This window comes from Bos mutus, chromosome 13 (assembly GCF_027580195.1).
Source record: "Bos mutus isolate GX-2022 chromosome 13, NWIPB_WYAK_1.1, whole genome shotgun sequence".
In the NCBI taxonomy this organism is placed as follows: domain Eukaryota; kingdom Metazoa; phylum Chordata; class Mammalia; order Artiodactyla; family Bovidae; genus Bos; species Bos mutus.
In genome coordinates, this window is record NC_091629.1 from 69,632,317 (window position 1) to 69,652,638 (window position 20,322).

Consider the following 20,322-nt stretch of genomic DNA (forward strand, 5'->3'; position numbering starts at 1 on the left):
GTATGAATGTGTCATTACTTATTAATCATTTTCTTATTGCCTAATTTTATTTTTGGCCATGTACATAATTTTTCTCTTTCAGCTCTGATTAGCTCCTTAGGCTACGTTCTTATAAGTGGGTTTACTGGGAGAATGATAGAAACTATTTCAAAGCTTTTCTTTACATATTGCTAAATTGCTTTCTGAAATGTTGAGTCTTTAGACTCACCATTAGTGCTTAAGGATAATTAAACTAGCCCATTCTCATCACTGTCATATATTTTTTCATCTCTGCCATCGTGATGAGTAAAAAACAGTACCTTGTTTTAATTTATATTTTTAATTTCTAGAATGATTCTGTATATGCTTGCTTTCCATTTGCATATGTTCTTCTACAAATAAATCAATGTCTTGTGCCCATTTTTCCATTGAGTTAGTGTTTTTCTTAACAATTTATGAGATCATTCTACATTACATATGGCAACCATTTTTCCATTTGTTCTAAACATTTTATCCAGATTGTCTGTAGCTCTTTAACTTGAAACGATGCTTTCTAATCTCTAGAAGGTTTTAACATTTGCACAGTCTAAATCGACCACTATTTTTCTCTGTAATTCCTTTTATTACTTCTTCTCATGCTTTGTTGGCTCCTAAGTAGAGACTGTGAAATAGTCAGTTCATATTATTTGGTTTCTCTTAATTTATTTCTCACATTTAAATCATTAATATGTCTGGTTAATATTGGGGTATTCTGTATAAGGTAAGACTTTTATTTATTCTCCTCAAATCAGAAAAATTTAAGCATTATCAGAAAATGTAATTTGGTTCAATTCTGATATTTGGGAGTTTATGTACTAGTCCAGTATGTCTAGTTATAAGAAAATTTTTAAAATATACTAGATATTTAAGAAGGTATTTTCTCTATGTGGTATGAAATTATAAATAAACTATGTGAATTTACTTTGTTGACTATATTAATTTATCAAATATGCTATGTAATTTCCCTTTGAATTGATCTCATGTAGCTAAGTAACATGGTGTAAAAATATGTTAAAAAAAAAAAAACTGTTTTCAGTGCTGCAGACATGCTTAGTCTTTTTTTTCATGCATTTTTTAATATGAAATTTAACAGGAAGTTAGAGAGAAATACACTGTTCATTGCTTGCTGCTTCCATGGAAGCTCCGTGTCTTCTGTAGTTTAGAACAGATAAAAATTATAGAATGAGAAGACATAATTTGGGTGCAAAAAATTTAGCTGTTTCCATTTAAAGCTTCTAAGTCAACTGTTTTGCCAGAATTAAATCCATTAACTCACCAAAAATCAATAACTCAATATAAACCTATGTTAGGCAAATTGATCTTTTATGTTATCATTTAACATAATTAAAATGATAAACATAAATGATACTCACTGAATTGTAAGGTTGTAAATAAAGTCATTTGTTTTTGGATACTGAAGGTTGTTATGAAAGATTTGGGGACAATTAGTATTATTTCCTTTTTAAGGATTTTTTTATGTAGACCATTTTTAAAGTCCTTTTTGAATTTGTTTCAATCCTGCTTCTGTTTACCTTTTGGTGTTTCAGCTGCAAGGCATGTGGGATCTTAGCTTTGCAACCAGGGATCGAACGAACACCCCCTGGATTGGAAGGCTAAGTCTTAATCACTGGACCACCAGTGAAGTCCTAGTATTATTTCTAATGAAGGCAGAAGAGTAGCAAATAAGTTTAGGAAGACAAGTGCTCACTGGAGTATGCTGGGTATGAAGCAGTATAACTTCTGATCTCTTTACTTTCTACTCTTAATTTAAAATATTCCTATAAAATATATGAACCAACATTATTTGAGCTACTTGGCCTTCACATGAATGTAAATATATTTACAGATACATGTAAAGATATATTCTTGGATAGTGTGGCAAAATGCATTTCCAGGGGCCAGCATTTAAAATGCTAGGCATCCCTAAAAAAATACAAAATCTGTACCATAACACCTGAAAATCTTAGGACTACTACATGAATCTAGATGCCATAAAAACTTAGAAATAAACAGAAGCAACACAGAAGTATTTTCATTCTATCTACTGTGTGTAGGCATGGCAAGGGGCTGCCATGATGCAGAGCTGAATTTACTGGTGGTATTGTGTAAATGAAGCATGGGGATTACGATAGTGCCCTTATTTGTTAACCTTGCAACCCATTAAAAAATTATAGCCTGCTGGACAGTCATAGCCTCTTTGTGAAAAGAGAGAAAGAAAATACGCTTTTGTGTTACCAGGGTATTTTTTCCTACAATTAATCTTTTTCTTCTCTTCACAATGGTCAACACAAATTGCCAGGTGCACCATAATTAAGAAGAAAAACATCTCCCCCCGAAAAAGAAGCAACTCTGCACATTATTCAAAGAAATGATGTGATGTCATTGTACACTTTTGAATACAACAGCATAGACTCTGTGGTCAAATGGCCACTCTCCAGTTATATAAATCCTGTAACATATTTCTCTCAAGGAAAATGCAGGTGCAGTTAAGTCCTATCAAATTCAGTGTATAACCATTTTATCAAAACAAAGACATAAAACAAGCAGTTGGTTGACTATTTTATTTTTAAACTTCATACTTAGTTGATACTTAGTTCCTCAGCTTTCATTTGAACATTATTTACTGGTTTAGTGAATGGGGGCAGAGTGTGACTTAGGTTAATAAGAAGAAAATTTAATAGTGCATCTAGGTCTGTGAATCTGAACCTTCTAGATTCTTACCTTCTACTTAATGTACAGATTTCAACAGAAGAAATAGATATATTTCACTTGTTTGTTCCCTCTTATCAAAATTGTACCTTGATCTCTGCCTCCCACCCTCAACTTCATCCCTTTCTATTTCCTCCTGGTGTCCTAAGCCAAATTCTAGTTAAAGCGTATATAAAGGAGGGAAAAAGAAAAAAGAATGAAATCAGAAAAGGTAGGAGATATGTGGAATATTCTGGAAAAGTGTGTATCAACATAAAAAAAATGAACTGAAATGAAGGTTCCTGCGAAGATAGAACACAGTCACTTCAAATCTACAGAATAAAGGTAGGCAACTAACAAACAAATCAAGTATCTGGCTTTGCCTGTCCTTTCTGGAAGTTCCAACCCTACCCATTTTTACCTGAGATGCACTGATGAGAAGACACTCGTCTAGTAATTGGCTTATGAGGATAGACTCCAAAATAAAGAGGCTTCAGTTGCTGTGACAAGATCATTTCATTCAGTTTTTTCTGCAGAATGAAATATTCTTCAGATAGCTTTGAGACCTAAAAAAGAAGGTCAGGCATCCAGTTAAATCAAAGAAAGGCCTTCAGCCATCTCCACAGACACCCTGGGGATCTGATCAATTTCTGATCTGCTCCTTGTGGGGTTCAATGTCCTTCTTCTCCGAGACTCACCCTGACCCTGCAGCAGGTCAGACAGAGTGCTCACTCTACGAAACCTCCTGTTCTGCACACCATCTCACATTTTCCAATCCAAACTGCCAAACCCATCACCCTCCAGAAGTGTTCTCTGCTGGTAACTCCTTCCTGGAGTCCCTGAGCTCTGTCTTCCCTTCTTAACCATTCTGCTGCCCTGGCTTTTCTTTTACCCTGAGGAACCCGTCTGCTGACTTAGACTGTATTAACTCCCTCCTTTCCTGTCCAGGCTTCTCCACTTGGCTTTATTTTTTAATTTTTTAAAAACTTTTTATTTTGTGTTGGGGTATAGCTGATTAACAATGTTGTGACCGTTTCAGGTGAACAGCGAAGGGACTCAGCCATACGTGTATATGTATCCATTTTCCCCCAAACTCCCCTCCCATTCAGGCTGCCACATAACATCGAGCAGAGTTCCCTCTGCTGCACAGTATGTCCTTGTTGGTTATCCATTTTAAATGTACCAGAGTGTACATGTCCATCCCAAACTCCCTTACTATCCCTTCCCCTCATCCTTCCCCCAGCAATCGTAAGTTCATTCTCTAAGTCTGTGAGTCTGTTTCTGATTTGTGAGTTCATTTGCATAATTCATTTTTCGACTCCACATATAAGGGATGTCATATGATAGGGCTACTTTCTTCCTCGTTCCATCTGGGCCCCTCTCTCTACCCTGTCTGACAATACAACCTGCTAGGCTGAAGTGGGGCTCCTACTTTCCTGTCTCTACCACTGCTCCCGTGAGCACTGAGTCCATCCCCATGGTATTATCAGGCAGCTCTAGGTAGATGCCCAGCTACTATACATCCTCCTGAATGTCTCAGTCCCAGAGCAGGTCAGGGTCCTAATCTCTGCTTTGGTCTTTATAGTGAGCACGTTAATCACAGGAAAGGAAAGGCCGCATGTATATTAAACTCATTATTTCCATGTGCTTAAACCGAAAAGGACAGGAAGAGGATGAATTTATCAATGACTGGTCTATGAATAGCTAGAGATTGAGATGTTCAGGGCACATCCATAGCAGTCTGGGGGTGTCCACAGGCAGTGGGCTCAGCCACCATCAGACAATAAGTAGAGATTAGAGACTCAGGAGTAATAGGTAACAACCAATTATGAGATTTCTAACCCATTATGCTATTTCTTCTATGATTTCTTACACTGTTGACTTCCCTGGTAGTACATACACATTTACAATATGCATTTTAGAGGTCATCTAGTGACACTCCTTCACTTTACACAGGAGACTATAAGGGTGCTGACACCTAAAGTGGAGAAGGCAGTGGCACCCCACTCCTGCACTCTTGCCTGGGAAATCCCATGGACGGAGGAGCCTGGTGGGCTGCAGTCCATGGGCTCGTGAAGAGTCGGACATGACTCAGCGACTTCACTTCCACTTTTCACTTTCATGCATTGGAGAAGGAAATGGCAACCCACTCCAGTGTTCTTGCCTGGAGAATCCCATGGACGGGGGAGCCTGGTGGGCTGCTGTCTATGGGGTCGCACAGAGTCGGACACGACTGATGTGACTTAGCAGCAGCAGACACCTAAAGGGATCTTCTCAAGGTCAAATACCTAGAAAGAGAGAGAGCCTGAAGGGGGCAGGGACAAGGCCGTCCCTGTGATCTCTCTGTAGCACTAATTCATCAGAGTTCCATGTACAGTAAGTCCCCTACATATAAACCTTCAAGTTGTGAACTTTCAAAGACGAAAAACGTGCGTTCACATGTCCAATCACACAAGGTCACACGTCTGGCATACACTGTCACGTGCGTGCATCCTCTACCAGTAGCTCTGCTTTTGTGTACTTTACTGTACAGCACTGTGTAGAGTACACCACTGCAGTATCTTTATTTATTGCCTGTTCACTCGATGCCAGCCCCTGTAGGCCAGCTGTCGTATGGTACTACTCTACTTTTCAAGGTACTGTACTGTAAGATTAAAAAAAATTTTTTTTTGTTTTATATATTATTTGTGTGAAAAGTATTGTAAACCTGTGACATTACAATATATATAGCTGATTGCATTAGTTGGGTACTTAGGCTAACTCTGTTGAACTTAGGAACAAACTGGACTTATGAACACACACTTGGAACGGAACTCCTTTGTATCTGGGGGACTTACTGTACACTCAGAAGTTCTATCGCCCTTTTTACAAACAGCTGAAACACACCTACGAACAGCATGAGATATTCTTCAAGAGGGAATTTTCCTTTGTGATTTTTCTTTATGGTTCCTCACTGTTGTTATGATAGAACATGCAGATGTTCATCTTCACTGCACTTGTGTTCAGTAATGGTACTCACCTGATTCTGGTGCATAATTATGTCTTCTTAAAATATGGGGTAGAGAAAGCATAGACTCTAGAAGATTTTGAAAACTTTTTTTTAACACTATAATGGGAGATCTCAGAAACATGGAAATTTGCACTGTCAAATGCCAGCATTTTAGTAGGCTGTATCACTCAATGACTAGTCTCTTTACTATACTAGATGTCTATCATATATTATACTATTTTTATCATAGAAAATTGTTTTAAAATATATGGCTATTTGAATAGCACAGCCTCTGAAACATTTTATTGAAAAGGTTTGCAGTCTCATAAAAACAGATGAAACAGTTACCAACTGTTTGTTTAACTCAGCTATTGTGGAGTTCCTAGAGATCTGTACTAGTAAACACATCTGTTCCTTTACGTACCTGTCTTGAAAAAATTGCCAAGTCACACGCTTCTTTTTCTGAAATTGCTTTTGCATCTTTATAACTCTTCATCCCGATGTTACAGGAGTCCTCAAGTTTTGTGGGGTAGGAATACAAACTGAGAGTGTTTCTTGCTACTTCTGTCGGTGTTGTAACGACCTTTGGATTTCTAAAAGAAGACATCCTGTCCTTCCGTAACTGCTGCCTCCTCTTGTAGCCCCGGTATTTGCTCTGAATGAACACCGCGGCTCTGTCTTCTTCCTGGGCTTGCATGGCTGGTTTCACCTGCCTCTCCTGGACCGCCCCGTGGCTCAGATGGCTCCTCTGACGGCTGCATACAGGTGTGTTCTGGGTGATCACAGATGTCTTCTTTTCTTTGTCCTTGCTATTTTCATTTTGACAAACCGACCTCTCGCTGAGACAAGGGTCTAATGTCTTTTTGCAAGAAGGCTTGTTAGGACCTGGAGTCTTCTTGTCTGCTGACCAAAGTCCTGGGTAACTTGGCCTTTCTGATAGGGCCTTCTGTTCTAGACATGCTGCTTTCAAGTCTTCGAAATTCCTTTCCTCTGTGTACTTCTGATAAAAATTCTGGACCACTGTGTCCTCCTTTCCTATTTTCCTTATCTCACTATTTTCTTCCAAGTCTTTCATATACTTGTTACTGGTGTTTGCTTCTGCCCAAGCATCCTGCAACGGATATAGTTCTTGCTTAGCCTCTTCCTCATACACGTTGTTCATTTTTTTCTGAGTCTGATATCCTCTGTTGTTACTTTCCACAGCATTCGTGGCTTCCCCCTTAGCTTTGAAAGTACAAGTCTTCACTACAGATGTATTCCCTTTATTATTAATATTTGGAGCTGGAATGACGGTTTCATTAGCAGAGACTGAATTCTCTGTCTGTTTCTTCACAAAAGATTCCCTGTGTAAAATATATTGCATCAGAATATATGATACTAAACTAGAGTTTATTATCTTGTTCAGTAATAGCACTGTTATGTTGGGAGAAAAGCAAAAGAGGCAAAAAAACTCAAAATTAAAAACTTATCATGTCACAATAATCAAGTGTTTCCCCAAACTGTCCTTTCTAGGGACAACCATGATGGCTACGCAGATAATGAGAAAACCAGCATCAACTTAAAAGTGAGAAATAACCTAGCATAATTTCACTTGCTGAGGTATCAAAATTCTAGGAATTTAATCGCTTTAAGGAGAAAAACCAGTATCGCATATTAATACATACACAAGAAACCTAGAAACATGGTATAGATGAACTTATTTGCAGGCAGGAATAGAGATGCAGACGTAGAGAATGGACAGGACGTGGCATGAAGGGGGATGGAATGAAGAGAATAGAACTGATGTACTGGACTGCCATGTGTAAAATAAATAGCTAATGGGAACTTGCTGTATGGCACAGGGAGCTCAGTTCAGTGCTCTATAATGACCTAGATGAGTAGAATGAAGGAGGGGATATGAAGAAGGTCCAAGAAGGAGGAGATATGTGTATACATACAGCTGATTCACTTCATTGTAGAGCAGAAACTAATACAATATTGTAAAGCAACTATATCCCAATTAAAAATAAAGAGGTATGTCCTTTTCCAAACAAAGTACCTACAGTGAGAAGTGTGTAAACTATATAGTGTAGAAACTATATCTAGATTTTTGAGACCAGTATTGGGGATGTTCATTAGGCTGGCATGCTGTACTTTGATGACCTCTACATCTATGGATCACAGAAAATATCTTACAAAATTAAAGGAAAAGCAGTGTTCCTGCTACAGTTCATGATCTTGTAATATGCTGGCCAAAATTTCACAGCTGTGCCTTTATTAATATCCTTTCCAAAGGCTACTTGGAATGATTTTCACTTAACTTGAAAATAAGATCTTTTTAAGAAGGAAAGTGTGGTCATTGGAATGAAATGCCAACAAACTCTCAAATAGAATAAAGGACACAGAAGTGGCCACAGGGTGTCCACTGACATTTGATGCCTCACTGTTAGGAACCCGGTTAGGTATGAGAAAGACTGTGGACTTTATTTCATGACTTTCCAGTGTGAAAAATCTATAATGTCAAGATAGTATAAGAATGAATATTATTTTACCTTTTATTTGCAAAGTTTTTCTTGTAGTCAAATTCCTGATCTTGAGCCTGAATGGTTTTTACTGCTGTGTTTTGTGTGTTAACAGTTTCCTTCCTTTGTTTCCTGGCTAGATGGCCTCTTGCAGCTGAAACATACGAAGCCCAAAATAAATGTTATTTATAATATATAATAAATATTACTTCAATGGGTAGAAACAAATGAGTTTTGACCATCAATGTCAAAGAGGAAAATGAAATTAAAGACTACAAATAGAATAGGTTCGTAAAAAATATGGGACTCATTAACAAGACTGTTCCAGATGACAAGCTTTAGCAAGAAAATAATTAAAGTACCTTTCATGTTAAGGGGAGTATTAATATGAAACTAAAATGATAGAGATGACCGAAGTTGATGAACAAATGGACTCACTCATTTGTTAAAAATCTGCTGATGTTTATGTTCCTTTCATTTTTGCCATGTTCAAACTATTCATGGGAGAAAACCCCTATTATCTAAGTACATGGCTTGGACCTTTTGGCCAATTATCTTTGGAGCCAGATATATTTCAAAATTCAGATTTAAAGTTTAAAAAATTTTTTTAGAAAAGTAATTCAGGACAAATTAACATATATTTGGTAACATTCCCCATGGCAATTCAGCATTCCATAATCAAACAGATGATTATTTTGCCAGAAAAACACATAATTGTTACTAACTGGAATGAATAAAGGACTATGAATATTACGTCATGTTTCACTTTCAAGTGAGTTATGAAAAATCTCTTTTCTCAGTGTTTTGTGAAGTTTGGAATTGAGGATAAAGAATTAAATCTCAGTTACAGGGTTTTCATTTTTGATGACCCAGTGAGTCATCAAAAGGGCTTAAATGAGCTTTTACAGATGGACAGAAGTGGACCTCGAATCTCTTGTTAGTCAGCTGCTCTGCCCACCATGGTAGTGTTCTTAAGAATGTAGGTTGCAAATAAATGCTGGATCATAAAATCAATTTACTGGGCCAAATCTAGCATCTAGAAATGAAATGGAATAACTCAGAATAGAAAACTATCAGAGTGCATTGTGCATAGTATGTATATTGGGTTATAGAGTAAAATATACTTCTTATTATGGATATTTAGTTGAAAGTCTTTAAAAGATGGCTTCCCTGGTGGCTCAGAGGTTAAAGCGTCTGCCTGCAATGCTGAGGACCTGGGTTCGATCCCTGGGTCAGGAAGATCCCCCTGGAGAAGGAAATGGCAACCCACTCCAGTATTCTTGCCTGGAGAATCCCATGGACGGAGGAGGCTGGTGGGCTACAGTCCATGGGGTCACAAAGAGTCGGACACGACTGAGTGCTTCACTTTCTTTCTTTCTTTCTTTCTTTCTTTAAAAGATACTGAATAAAGCCAGGCTGGATTCTAAATTTTGCTTCTTATAGAAAAACAGAAAGTGAAATCCAAACTCTATTAATATGTTTAATAAAAACTTGTAAAATATGACTATAAATATTCTTTCCCTATGGTTAATAGAAAGAAATGGATGCCCTTTAACAAAATGAGATTTCATTAATTTGTCAAAAAGTATGGCAAGTGTAACCTTTGGAATAAAATAGGGAAAATGATATTGTCCAATGGGTTATAATAATATGATTCTTGAAATGTACAATTAATTCAGTATCTTGCACAATAGGTCAATTGTGTTTCATTGTGACAGCAAATTTAAGAATTATTCTGTTTAAAACAAAACATTTATTCAGATATTAAAAGTGTCAATCTCTAAAACAATCATTCAGATTTAATACAGAGAAAGTATCAATTGAAATTAAACACAAAACCTACATAAGACTGGAGGTTTGTAAGTAAGATTTTATTTCATGCCCACATCTAAACATAGCATTATATTTTGTTACACAGTGAGATGCTCTGAGTGGTTACCTGACTGTATTATTATAGCGCTCTCTTTCCTTTTCTCCTGTATTTTTTGGTATCTTCTTGAACCCAAGAATCCTCTGACACAGGCTTGAATCAAAATCAGCTTGTCAATGGCTTCCTTTCGCATTAAATTTAACTGTTCCACATGATAATATTTAAGGAACACCTTAAAAGAATTAAAATAAAATGCAAATAAAACTATGGCATGCAGGTATGAAACAGTCATGTGGTGCTCAGAAGACCAGATTATGTTCAAAATATTTTTTTGACTTTGGAAATCACTATCTTTTGCTTCTTTGGCTTGGATGTTGCTATCACCTTATAGATTTTTATGTTTGAAGATAGTCCCTCTTTGAGGTCGCAGAGAGTCTGACACGACTGAACGACTAACACTTTCACTGTCACACAGTTTAACAATCATACTGTTTCTTTGCAATGGGTATCCAGCTTTTGTTGGATGACCCAGTATGAGTGGAAGATATCAAACTCTTTCATCAAGGTTTTAGCAATAGATACTCTGGGCAAACCTAATTTTTATGCTATTTTGAAAGGAAACAATTAAATTGCCCAAACTTAAAAATTCTTACAAACCTAATGTGTAAGAGAGAGGACAATTATAGGAGTTCATTCACCAATTGCTTATTGAGACCTATGCTACATACTTTTCTGCAAGGATACCAGGGACACTTTCTGCAAGGATACCAGGGGCATTGCCCTCAGGCGCTCACAGAGTTGTCAGCGGAGAGAATAAGGCAGAGAGAGGGCCCCATGGAGAATGAACAACTTTCTTACTGGACCCAGTGGCCACCGTAAAGACCAGACGGCTGATTTTCAATGATTCTAAAATCAAAATGAATGAAAGCAACAGGGGAGCCTGAAGACTAAGAGTTTTCAGCCTCCCCCAGGAAACAGGAAGGTATATTTTTTATTTCAATGGTTGAATGTATTAATGAAAATCACCTCAAAGAGAGTTGATTGAATCCACTAAGAAAGTCACTTAAATTCAAATTTAAGAGCTGAGTCATGAGACCTGGTGACCCTAACTATAGAACTCTCCCAGTACTTTGAAGCTTGGCACCAAGGGCCAACAGTTTAACATTACAGGTCTTGACTGAATTTAGTTTTAATTTCTACAAGACTCTAGACGTTAATATATTTAGTCCATTCTACTGTTGACAATTCATTTAAAATTCAATCTATCTAAAAAGGTCATTTTTTTTTTTTGCACAACATTAGAAATGTTCTTATATTGTATCCATCCTAATGAGTTGGAAAAGGTGAAGTGGAAAAATACAAATAGCTTTAAAATGCTACTTAAATATCATGAAAAACTGGAACTGCAAAGGCCTTTTTACAAGTTAAAACTCCATTTGAAGTTAGGCATGTGTTTCAGACCATAAATCATGAGATTTCAGCCAGAAAAATTCATCTTTGTGAGAATCTGAAAGAAAATGGTGTGAGAAAAATACAGATTAAAAAAAAATCTTTCTAATGCTCAGAAATTCCCCTCACTAAATACTAAGGTAAATATGGATTTCTGAATACAGAATATGGACTTCCCTGATAGCTCAGTTGGTAAAGAATCCACCTGCAAGGTGGGAGACCTGGTTCAATTCCAGTGTCAGGAAGATCTGCGAGAGAAGGGATAAGCTACCCACTCCAGTATTCTCGGGCGTCCCTTGTGGCTCAGCTGGTAAAGAATCTGCCGGTAATGCAGGAGACCTGGGTTCAATCCCTGGGTTGGGAAGATCCCCTGGAGAAGGGAAAGGTTACCCACTCCAGTATGCTGGCCTGGAGAATTCCTTGGACTGCTTAGTCCATGGGGTCACAAAGAGTTGGACATGACTGAGCAACCTTCACATCACTGAATATGGAGAACACTCAGTATAAGATAAAACACTTTAAAATTCCCTAAATTTTTACAGGACTAACTTGTCTTTTTAAAAATTAATTTTTATGGGAGTATAGTTGATTTACAATGTTGTATTAGTTCTTGCTGTACAGCAAAGTCAATCAGTTACAAGAAAGACAAATATCATATGATATTGCTTATATGTGGAATCTAAAAAATATAGTACAAATGAACTTATTCAAAAAACAGAAATAGAGTCACAGATGTAGAAAACTAATGGTTATCAAGGAGGAAATGAGTGGGGGGATAAATTAGGAGACTGGGATTGACAAATAGATATTACTATATATATAATAGATAACTAACAGGCCTAACTATTCATCTGAACATTATGAAAATCCTGTCCCACACCTCCTGAAGCTAATACAAATTTCTTGGCAAATGTGGAATTTCAGTCCACATCTATGGTGTGGCTGATAGCAGTTAACTCTTCAGTGGTCAATCTGAGCACATCTGCCTTAGCTTGGCTCTTTCTCCATCCTCCCCAATAATACATTTAGTGTCCTCCCAGGACCTGGTACCATGTTTATCTCCTTATCTCCATCTTGTTTGTAACGCTGTGAGGATATCTGAGAAGAAAATACATCCTTTTTCCAAGAACCCATCCGTCTTACTTCCATATTCAAAATGGATTATGATTTTGTACTTCATTCTTTAAGGGATTAAATAAGCTAAGATCTCATAGGCTCTCAAATTTGATTCATAAACATTCCAGTATCCAAATCCTATAGTGAGTCTAGTAATAACATTTCACTCCAGATAAATTTCAAGTTTATAACAGAAACAGATTTGAGAATTAGGAAAAAAGAAAAACAGAATCCTACTGAATTCATTATGATTTTCAACAGCTTTCTGACTATATTTGGTGGTAACAAAACAGAGAAAATAAAAAATTTTCTAGACTCGTACGTTCCACCCTTTCGGGGATAAATCTTCAAGATATATTTTTCTTGAATTTATTAAAAGAAATCTGTATGAGAGCAAAATATCTAATTCTGCTGAAGAAAGAAATGTTTATGAATTTATCAATTTTCTTTCCCTATTACAAGCTACAGATTCTATAACATGAAAAGCCATGATATTTTCTACCATTGCAATATGTAATTTTCCATACATCCACTATAAGTATTACTTTTTTCCCTTGAAAATTACATGAAAACATTACTTTGGTTTTCCCAAGAGCCCAGTTATCAAGACCAGCTTTTTCCAAAATGGCGGCACACGTGTCAGGGCTCAATGGAGGCTCTTCACACCACTTGTAGCAGAGAATCTGGTACCTTTGAAAGGGAGAAAGGGCTGGTTAGTATTTCGTAAAAGTTCAGGGTCTCAGGAGCCTGGAGGGTCCTTCAGGCTTCTTAGAACAATTCTCCAGTAAACGGAATTCCAGACTGACTACTTGCGCAATTTGTGTTTTCCACTTCAGTGATTCCTTTCCAACGTGTGATCTTTTAGTGATAAAGCCTCTGCCGGTTTTTTTCCATCTGAATCCTAAGTGTTCTTTCCTTGTGTCCCCTACATTCCCATCCCACCCTGGCCTCCCATTTTTCCTTCTCCCTCTCGGTCTCTTCAACAGGCCTCATATTGAGACTTGCTGCTTAAATGTTAGATTTTTCTGAGTTTCTGTTTCTTTTTAAGCTCTGTCCATGTGTGTCTCATCTACATGCATGGCTCTAACTGTTCCCTATACGTGATGCTTCCTATACATACATCCTTAGCCCTGTGTTCATAAACAGGAAACACATTACTCCTGGCTGCCTGCTAGACACCCCCACCTGCTTATCCCACAGACACTTTAGACTCAGCAAAATGCATCACCTTTTCTTTCCTCTGCTAGTGCCTATCTCCGCAAATGATGTCAACCCTTCTTAAAAGTGAAAGTCGCTCAGTCGTGTCTGACTCTTTGTGACCCCTTGGACCATACAGTCCATGGAATTCTCCAGACCAGAATACTGGAGTGGCTAGCCTTTCCCTTCTCCAGGGATCTTCCCAACCCAGGGATTGAACCCAGGTCTCCCGCATTGCAGGCGGATTCTTTACCCTTCTTAAAAAGGCTCTAAAACTAGGAATCTGCATGTCATCCTAGATTCTCCCCTATTCTTCACTCACTGTATCCAACCAGCTTGTGCTTTGTTGTGCCTCTTGATTTAAAGCCAACATACTGACTCTACTTTGGTTTTATGAGTTCACTTCAAGGTTTATATGGTGGCATTTGAGACCACAGCACAGGAGGTATTAAGTAATTTGGGGAGTTTGGGACTGAAGCAAAAATAATAATGAAGATAGTTGTAGCTGAAATGCATTGTTTACATTTCATTCTATCTGTAGCCTTCCTAAATATTGCATCATTCAATGCTCATAACCACCTATACAGTAGATGCTAACTAACATCATCACCCTTATCCACAGATGGGAAGACTGAAGCTCGAATGTTACTCAAGTGATGCTGAACAAGGTCACACATTTAGTATGAGTGGCAGAATTGGGATTCAAATCTGGATTTTCTCACTGTAAAGCATGTGTACCTCTCCCTTCGCTAAATTCTATTTGTGTTAGAGCTCTGACAGCCAAACAATTGTGCATCAGTGACTGGTGGAAAAATGGATCTAACTTCAGTAGCTTTTTAGTGTAAGGGCTCATTAGAAATAACTACAGTAAAAACCCAGTGTCTTGTGCAAAGTAAGTTCATGTTGTGTTGTCTTCCTTTAGGATTATCTCTTTGTCACACAATAGAAGAGTTTATCCATAACAGAATGGACAAAGGGTCTGATGATTTTCCATCTTACAAGGAGGGTTAGTCAAAGGATAAGGCTGGACAGGGAGGGTTATTTAGTCCTATTTACACCTCCACAGGGCCTTTACAAACTGTCCTGCCTTCCTAAGAGTCTATGCTAATCTGGATGACAGTTTTCAAATTTATGACAGAGAAAAGGCTTATTAGCCTTTATTTCTGGAGCTTTCTAGATTCAGAACAACTACTCACATGTTCTCCAGAAATTGTTTTTGTGAATAAGGAAAAAATAATTTCCCCTTATTCACTTATCATGTAGTAATTTGCTATTCTGTAACAGCATGGGGTTGGAAACATATTTAAAAACTTATTCTCACTTCTGACCTTCCAAATAAGTAATGCTCAATCACTCAGTCATATCCAACTCTTTGCAACTCCACGAACTGTAGCCCACCAGGTTACTCTGTCCATAGGATTCTCCGGGCAAGAATACTGGAGTGGGTTGCCATTTCCGTCTCCAAAATAAGTAATACAATACATCAACTACAGAATCATCAAGAAAATAGGTTCAGCTCTTCTACAGTCCATGTTGTAAAACCATGGATAGTTTTGAAACTACTGGTTTAGTCTAGCATTCAGGGCTCTCTCTTCATAACATTAACCTGACCAGTCTTCCCCTTTGATCCCATCTTTATCATTCCTGTCACTTCACTAACACACACTGCTGAGCCAGTCTCACCCACGTCCCTCTGATTTTCGGAGCACCAACCTGTACCCAGAGATGGCCCCTTCCTGTCTTCTCCATAAACCATGCCTCCCACCAGATCCCAGTGCAGCACTTATTCTTGATATTCTCTCTATCAGCCTTCGTGGAGATCATCCTTCACTTTCCTAAACTCTAACACTACAAACCGTCTCTTTGGATCTTGGTATTTATTACCCTGCACTGTTCACTAACTTTCCACGTCTATGGCTCTGAGAATCCTAACTGGATTGTTCATTTTTGAGGACCAAGTAAGTATTACAATTCACTGTTCCAGACTAGATATGAAAGTGAAAGTGTTGGTCGCTCAGTCATGTTTGACTCTTTGCGACCCCATGGACTGTAGCCTGCCAGGCTCCTCTGTCCATGGGATTCTCCAGGCAAGAGTACTGGAATGGGGATAGCCATTCCCTTCTCCAGGGGATCTTCCCAAATAGGGATCAAACCTGGGTCTCCTTCATTGCAGGCAGATTCTTTACTGTCTGGGCCACAAGACTAGATACAGGTAGAGAAATTAAAAAAAAAAAAAAAAAAAGGAGATTCCTTGGCAGTCCAGTGGTTAGGACTCCATGCTTACACTGCAGGGAGCATGGGTTCAGTTGGGGAACTAAGCTCCTCCATGGCACACAGCCAAAAAGTAAATAAATATGCTGTCACATTTAACATCACAAATAACCTTATGAAACAGGTACCATACAAAAAAGAAAAAAATGGACGTAACATTATTTTGAAAATATTAATCTAAATTAGGTTAATTCCAGTATATTCCAAGCACATAATTGCTTTTTTAGCTGTTGAACTTCATCTTAAAAAATCCATAAGCCACATTTAAGGTCTAGTGAGTCTTAAAAAAAGTACAGATAATCACAACTTCCTTTTGATTTCTAATATACTAAAAGTTGGTTATTGTGCTTACAATACAATAAAGAAAAAAATTCACTGTCTTCTGTAGTATTTAGCACAATGCCATGTGTATAAAAATAGTCACTTAAGTTTAAGGGTACTTAAGATTATATTAATGTTATTTATATTGATAGTTACGGAGAAGGCAATGGCACCCCACTCCAGTACTCTTGCTTGGAAAATCCCATGGACGGAGGAGCCTGTTAGGCTGCAATCCATGGGGTCACTAAGAGTCAGACACAGCTGAGCGATTTCACTTTCACTTTTCACTTTCCTGCATTGGAGAAGGAAATGGCAGCCCACTCCAGTGTTCTTGCCTGGAGAATCCCAGGGACAGGGGGGCCCGGTGGGTCTATGGGGTCACACAGAGTCGGACACGACTGAAGTGACTTAGCATTAGCATTGATAGTTAAGCAAGTTAAAGATAAACTCTATAGAAAAATGAAAAGTGTGATGATAAGGTCAAATTTTAATTTGAAATTTGAAACTCAAGAACATGTGGGTTACCTGCTTTCGTGTACACAATGGATAATTTCCCTGTGTTACCTGCGTCTCCCAGCTGACAACAGACAATTCCAGCCCCTATTAAGAGTTACCTTCTCTTTTGATACACAGTCACTTTCATGCCTTCTTTCTAGAACATCTGAGTCATTTTCTTTCTGTTTCCTATCATTCTTCTCAAGAATTTTTATAAAAAATGTCCAAGGAAACTTAAAAAGAAGTTCACACACCGTTTTATAAAGTTGGCAAAAAGTATCCGATGTGAATATCCCAGCCTTCGGATTCTTGCTGTTTCCAGAATGCCCGTGTAGCGAAGCTGGAGCACAACCTTTTCTTTGTCATATTTTCTTGCCTGACGTTCATTGTTTGGTTTGATGCAGCGGATGAAGTGAGGTTGGCCGACCACCATTTTAGATAACAAATCCATCAGAGAATACTGTAATTTGCAACAAAAATAAAATTCCCAGCATAGCATATAAACGCTTAGCAGCCTGCACATCTTTCTTTTAATTATAAGAATAAAATCTGAAAACTGAGTGTTATACAGTAATATATAATTTTTATTAACATATGCATTAATAAAATTGTATTTATAGTATATTTTTTAAAATACACTATATTTATGATATTTACTATTAAAAATGTAGAAGCAATAGCTAGGAATGTACATATTAAAAGGTTTCCTGTAAATTCTTAAGGCAACTTTAATTAATAGATAATATTGTTTTCTCTTACCACAACTTTTATTAATAGGCTCAATTAACATGAAAATGTTACATATTAATTTCAAGGCTGGTGCTTGGGACTGGAAAGGCCCTGAATATTATTTTTTATATAGTTTGTTTGGAAGTCATTATATCCTCTCAGGGAAACTTGACAAATTACAATATTTAGGCACACAATTTGGTTTCCTCCTTATACTATTAATTCCCTTGTCTAGCTCTTTTTTTCTTTTTTCTAAGAAAGTGCAAAGCCCTTGTCAGTTATCATCTCCTAGGTTAAAACAAGGACTGAGAAGTTAATGCACTTTAATATATAAGATACAGTTCTGTGTATGTGTGCTAAGTCACTTCAGCCATGGCTGACTCTTCGAGACTCCATGCACTGTAGCCCACCAGGCTCCTCTGTCCAAAGGATTCTCCAGGCATGAATACTGGAGTTGGTTGCCATGCCCTTCCCCAGGGAAGACAGTTATAAAAACAAGCAAATCCATTAGGTACTTAGGTACTCTAATCTGCTCTGGTTTGATGATTTTCTTATTTTAGAAATATTTTAATCAGACAGATATGAAAACTGTCTTCTGCAGCAATACCTTATTAAAACAGCAGCCAACTGCTGGATAGCCAGCAACACAGTAGGATAATCATGGTTCAACTAAAAGTGGAATCTCAGAAAACTAGTGAGAAATGGAATATTTCCTGCCATACCAGTAAACACAGTCATTAGCAATTGCAGCCACCACTGATGGTGAGCTGGTGAGCCCTGAGGGAACTCAGGAAGGAAAGAACACCTGCCATCTAGCAGCCATCATACTGCAGCCACTCCCTACAGTAAGTCATGAGAAAATTCAAGATGTGAATAAACAGCATATTGGCCCCAGACAGGTGAAGTGCATATCAAAGGAATAATTTCAGTGAACCCAGACTCTTGCATCTTCCTATACACAGAAAAGAGCTAAATTCCTCAACTTCAGATATCCGGTTTTATTTAACAATAATCTTTTGATGTTCGGACTACCTGCCCTTTTTGGGAAAACTTCTATATACCCTGGCTCTCTCCTCGTCTCTTCAGAGCAGTTCTCTCAGGGTTACTTGAGATGCTAGCTCTCAGGCTTGAAGTCCTAAAAATTCCCGCTGAGTAAAGCATAACTCTCAATTTCGAGGTTGTGAATATTTTAAACATCTGTGCACCCACATTCACAGCGGCATTATTCACAACAGCGAAAACATGGAAGCAACCCAAGTGTCCAGCCACTGACGAATGGATAAGCAAAATTCAACACGCACCAACAGGAGTATTATTCAGCTTTAAAAAAGGAAAGATATTCTGTAATATGCTATAACATGGATGAATCTTAAGGACATGATGCTGAGTGAAATAAGCAGGTCACAAAAAGACAAATACTGTCTGATTCCACTTAGAGTAGTCAAAATAAGAAAGACAGAAAATAGAATTAGGTTTGCCAGGGGCTAGAGCAGGGGAGAATGGAAAGTTATAGGTATTGTCAGATTTACAAGATGAAAAGAGTTACGGGGATGGATGGTGGCCCAACAAAGCGAATGTACTTAACACTATTGAACTGGACACTTAAAAATGTTAAGATGGTAAAAAAAAATAATAATAAATAAATAAACATCAACTCCAGTATGTCAAAGACCAGAATCACAACCGTTGAATATATGGAGAGAGACAGCTGTTGTTAGCTGAATCTCCTTTACTGATGGACTTTTCAAGCCTGGGTGATGAAGCCAGTGCAAACTAAATCCTAGAAGTGGGCAACTGACAAAGCACTGGATTTGCATGGCTTCCTCATGGGCACTGAGACCCAATTGTGAGTTTCTTCAAACAGCTGGGCTCTGACACTGTGGGGGCCTTTTCATTACATTTCTCTGTAATGAAAGTGAGTAATGAAGGTGACTCACTCTCTAAACTGAGTCATGATCACTTTAGTCCCACATCTTTCAGGCACTAGAGATACAAGTGTGATGGACGTGTCTGCTGGCATTCTGAGCAAGAGCTCCCTGAAACTTTGGCATCAGAGTTTCTTAGGGACCAAGGCAGAGTGCTACATTATGTTCATTCTCTGCAGAATGAAAAATAACTGAAAATATGTTACATACTGTATGGAAAACATACATATGTTACATACTTAAAATATGTTACATACTATATGGAATATATCCATTTTCACTGCAGCCTGAGGTACAAAACAACTTTATGAATGAATGGTTTAACATACACACAGTGTTTGATGCAACAGTGGTATGATAATGGCCTTGCATAACTCACTTAAAGCAAAAGAAATAATCTGGCTGTAAATACTCTCATTCAGCTGTGCTGGAGCCTGCTCTAAGGTGGATGTACCTGAAGCAAATGAAATACTCAGCATATAAATGCATGAGATGATACTCAAAGGTGATTAAGCACACACAGTCTGCTACAAGGTTAGGACCTGAAAAAATATTTAATAAAGCTAGCTAGTTATTTTTAAAAGTATTTCATGACTCTGTTGAGAACTGGATTTATTCACTGAACACAGAGTAAATTTAACCCAATTTCCTCCTCTCCCTCCATGTTACATGGAATCAATAATTTCTAAGTTTTAGGTGGGATCTTATTCATTTTCATTGCCTGGTTAATTACCATTTCATCAGAAGATATAA

The 20,322-nt window shown here is 37.8% G+C and overlaps 1 protein-coding gene across 1 annotated transcript in view; it reads right to left on the reverse strand.

Moving 5' to 3' along the window:
• MYO3A (myosin IIIA) overlaps positions 1-20,322 on the reverse strand; it is a 168,534-nt gene that overhangs the window by 19,589 nt on the left and 128,623 nt on the right. The window contains exons 25-30 of the mRNA XM_005908809.2: positions 17,170-17,375; positions 13,210-13,321; positions 10,136-10,298; positions 8,227-8,350; positions 6,120-7,038; positions 3,128-3,272 (exon numbers count right to left, since the gene is read on the reverse strand). Of these exons, the coding sequence (XP_005908871.2) occupies positions 3,128-3,272; positions 6,120-7,038; positions 8,227-8,350; positions 10,136-10,298; positions 13,210-13,321; positions 17,170-17,375 (1,669 nt within the window). The remainder of the gene's footprint in view (positions 1-3,127; positions 3,273-6,119; positions 7,039-8,226; positions 8,351-10,135; positions 10,299-13,209; positions 13,322-17,169; positions 17,376-20,322) is intronic.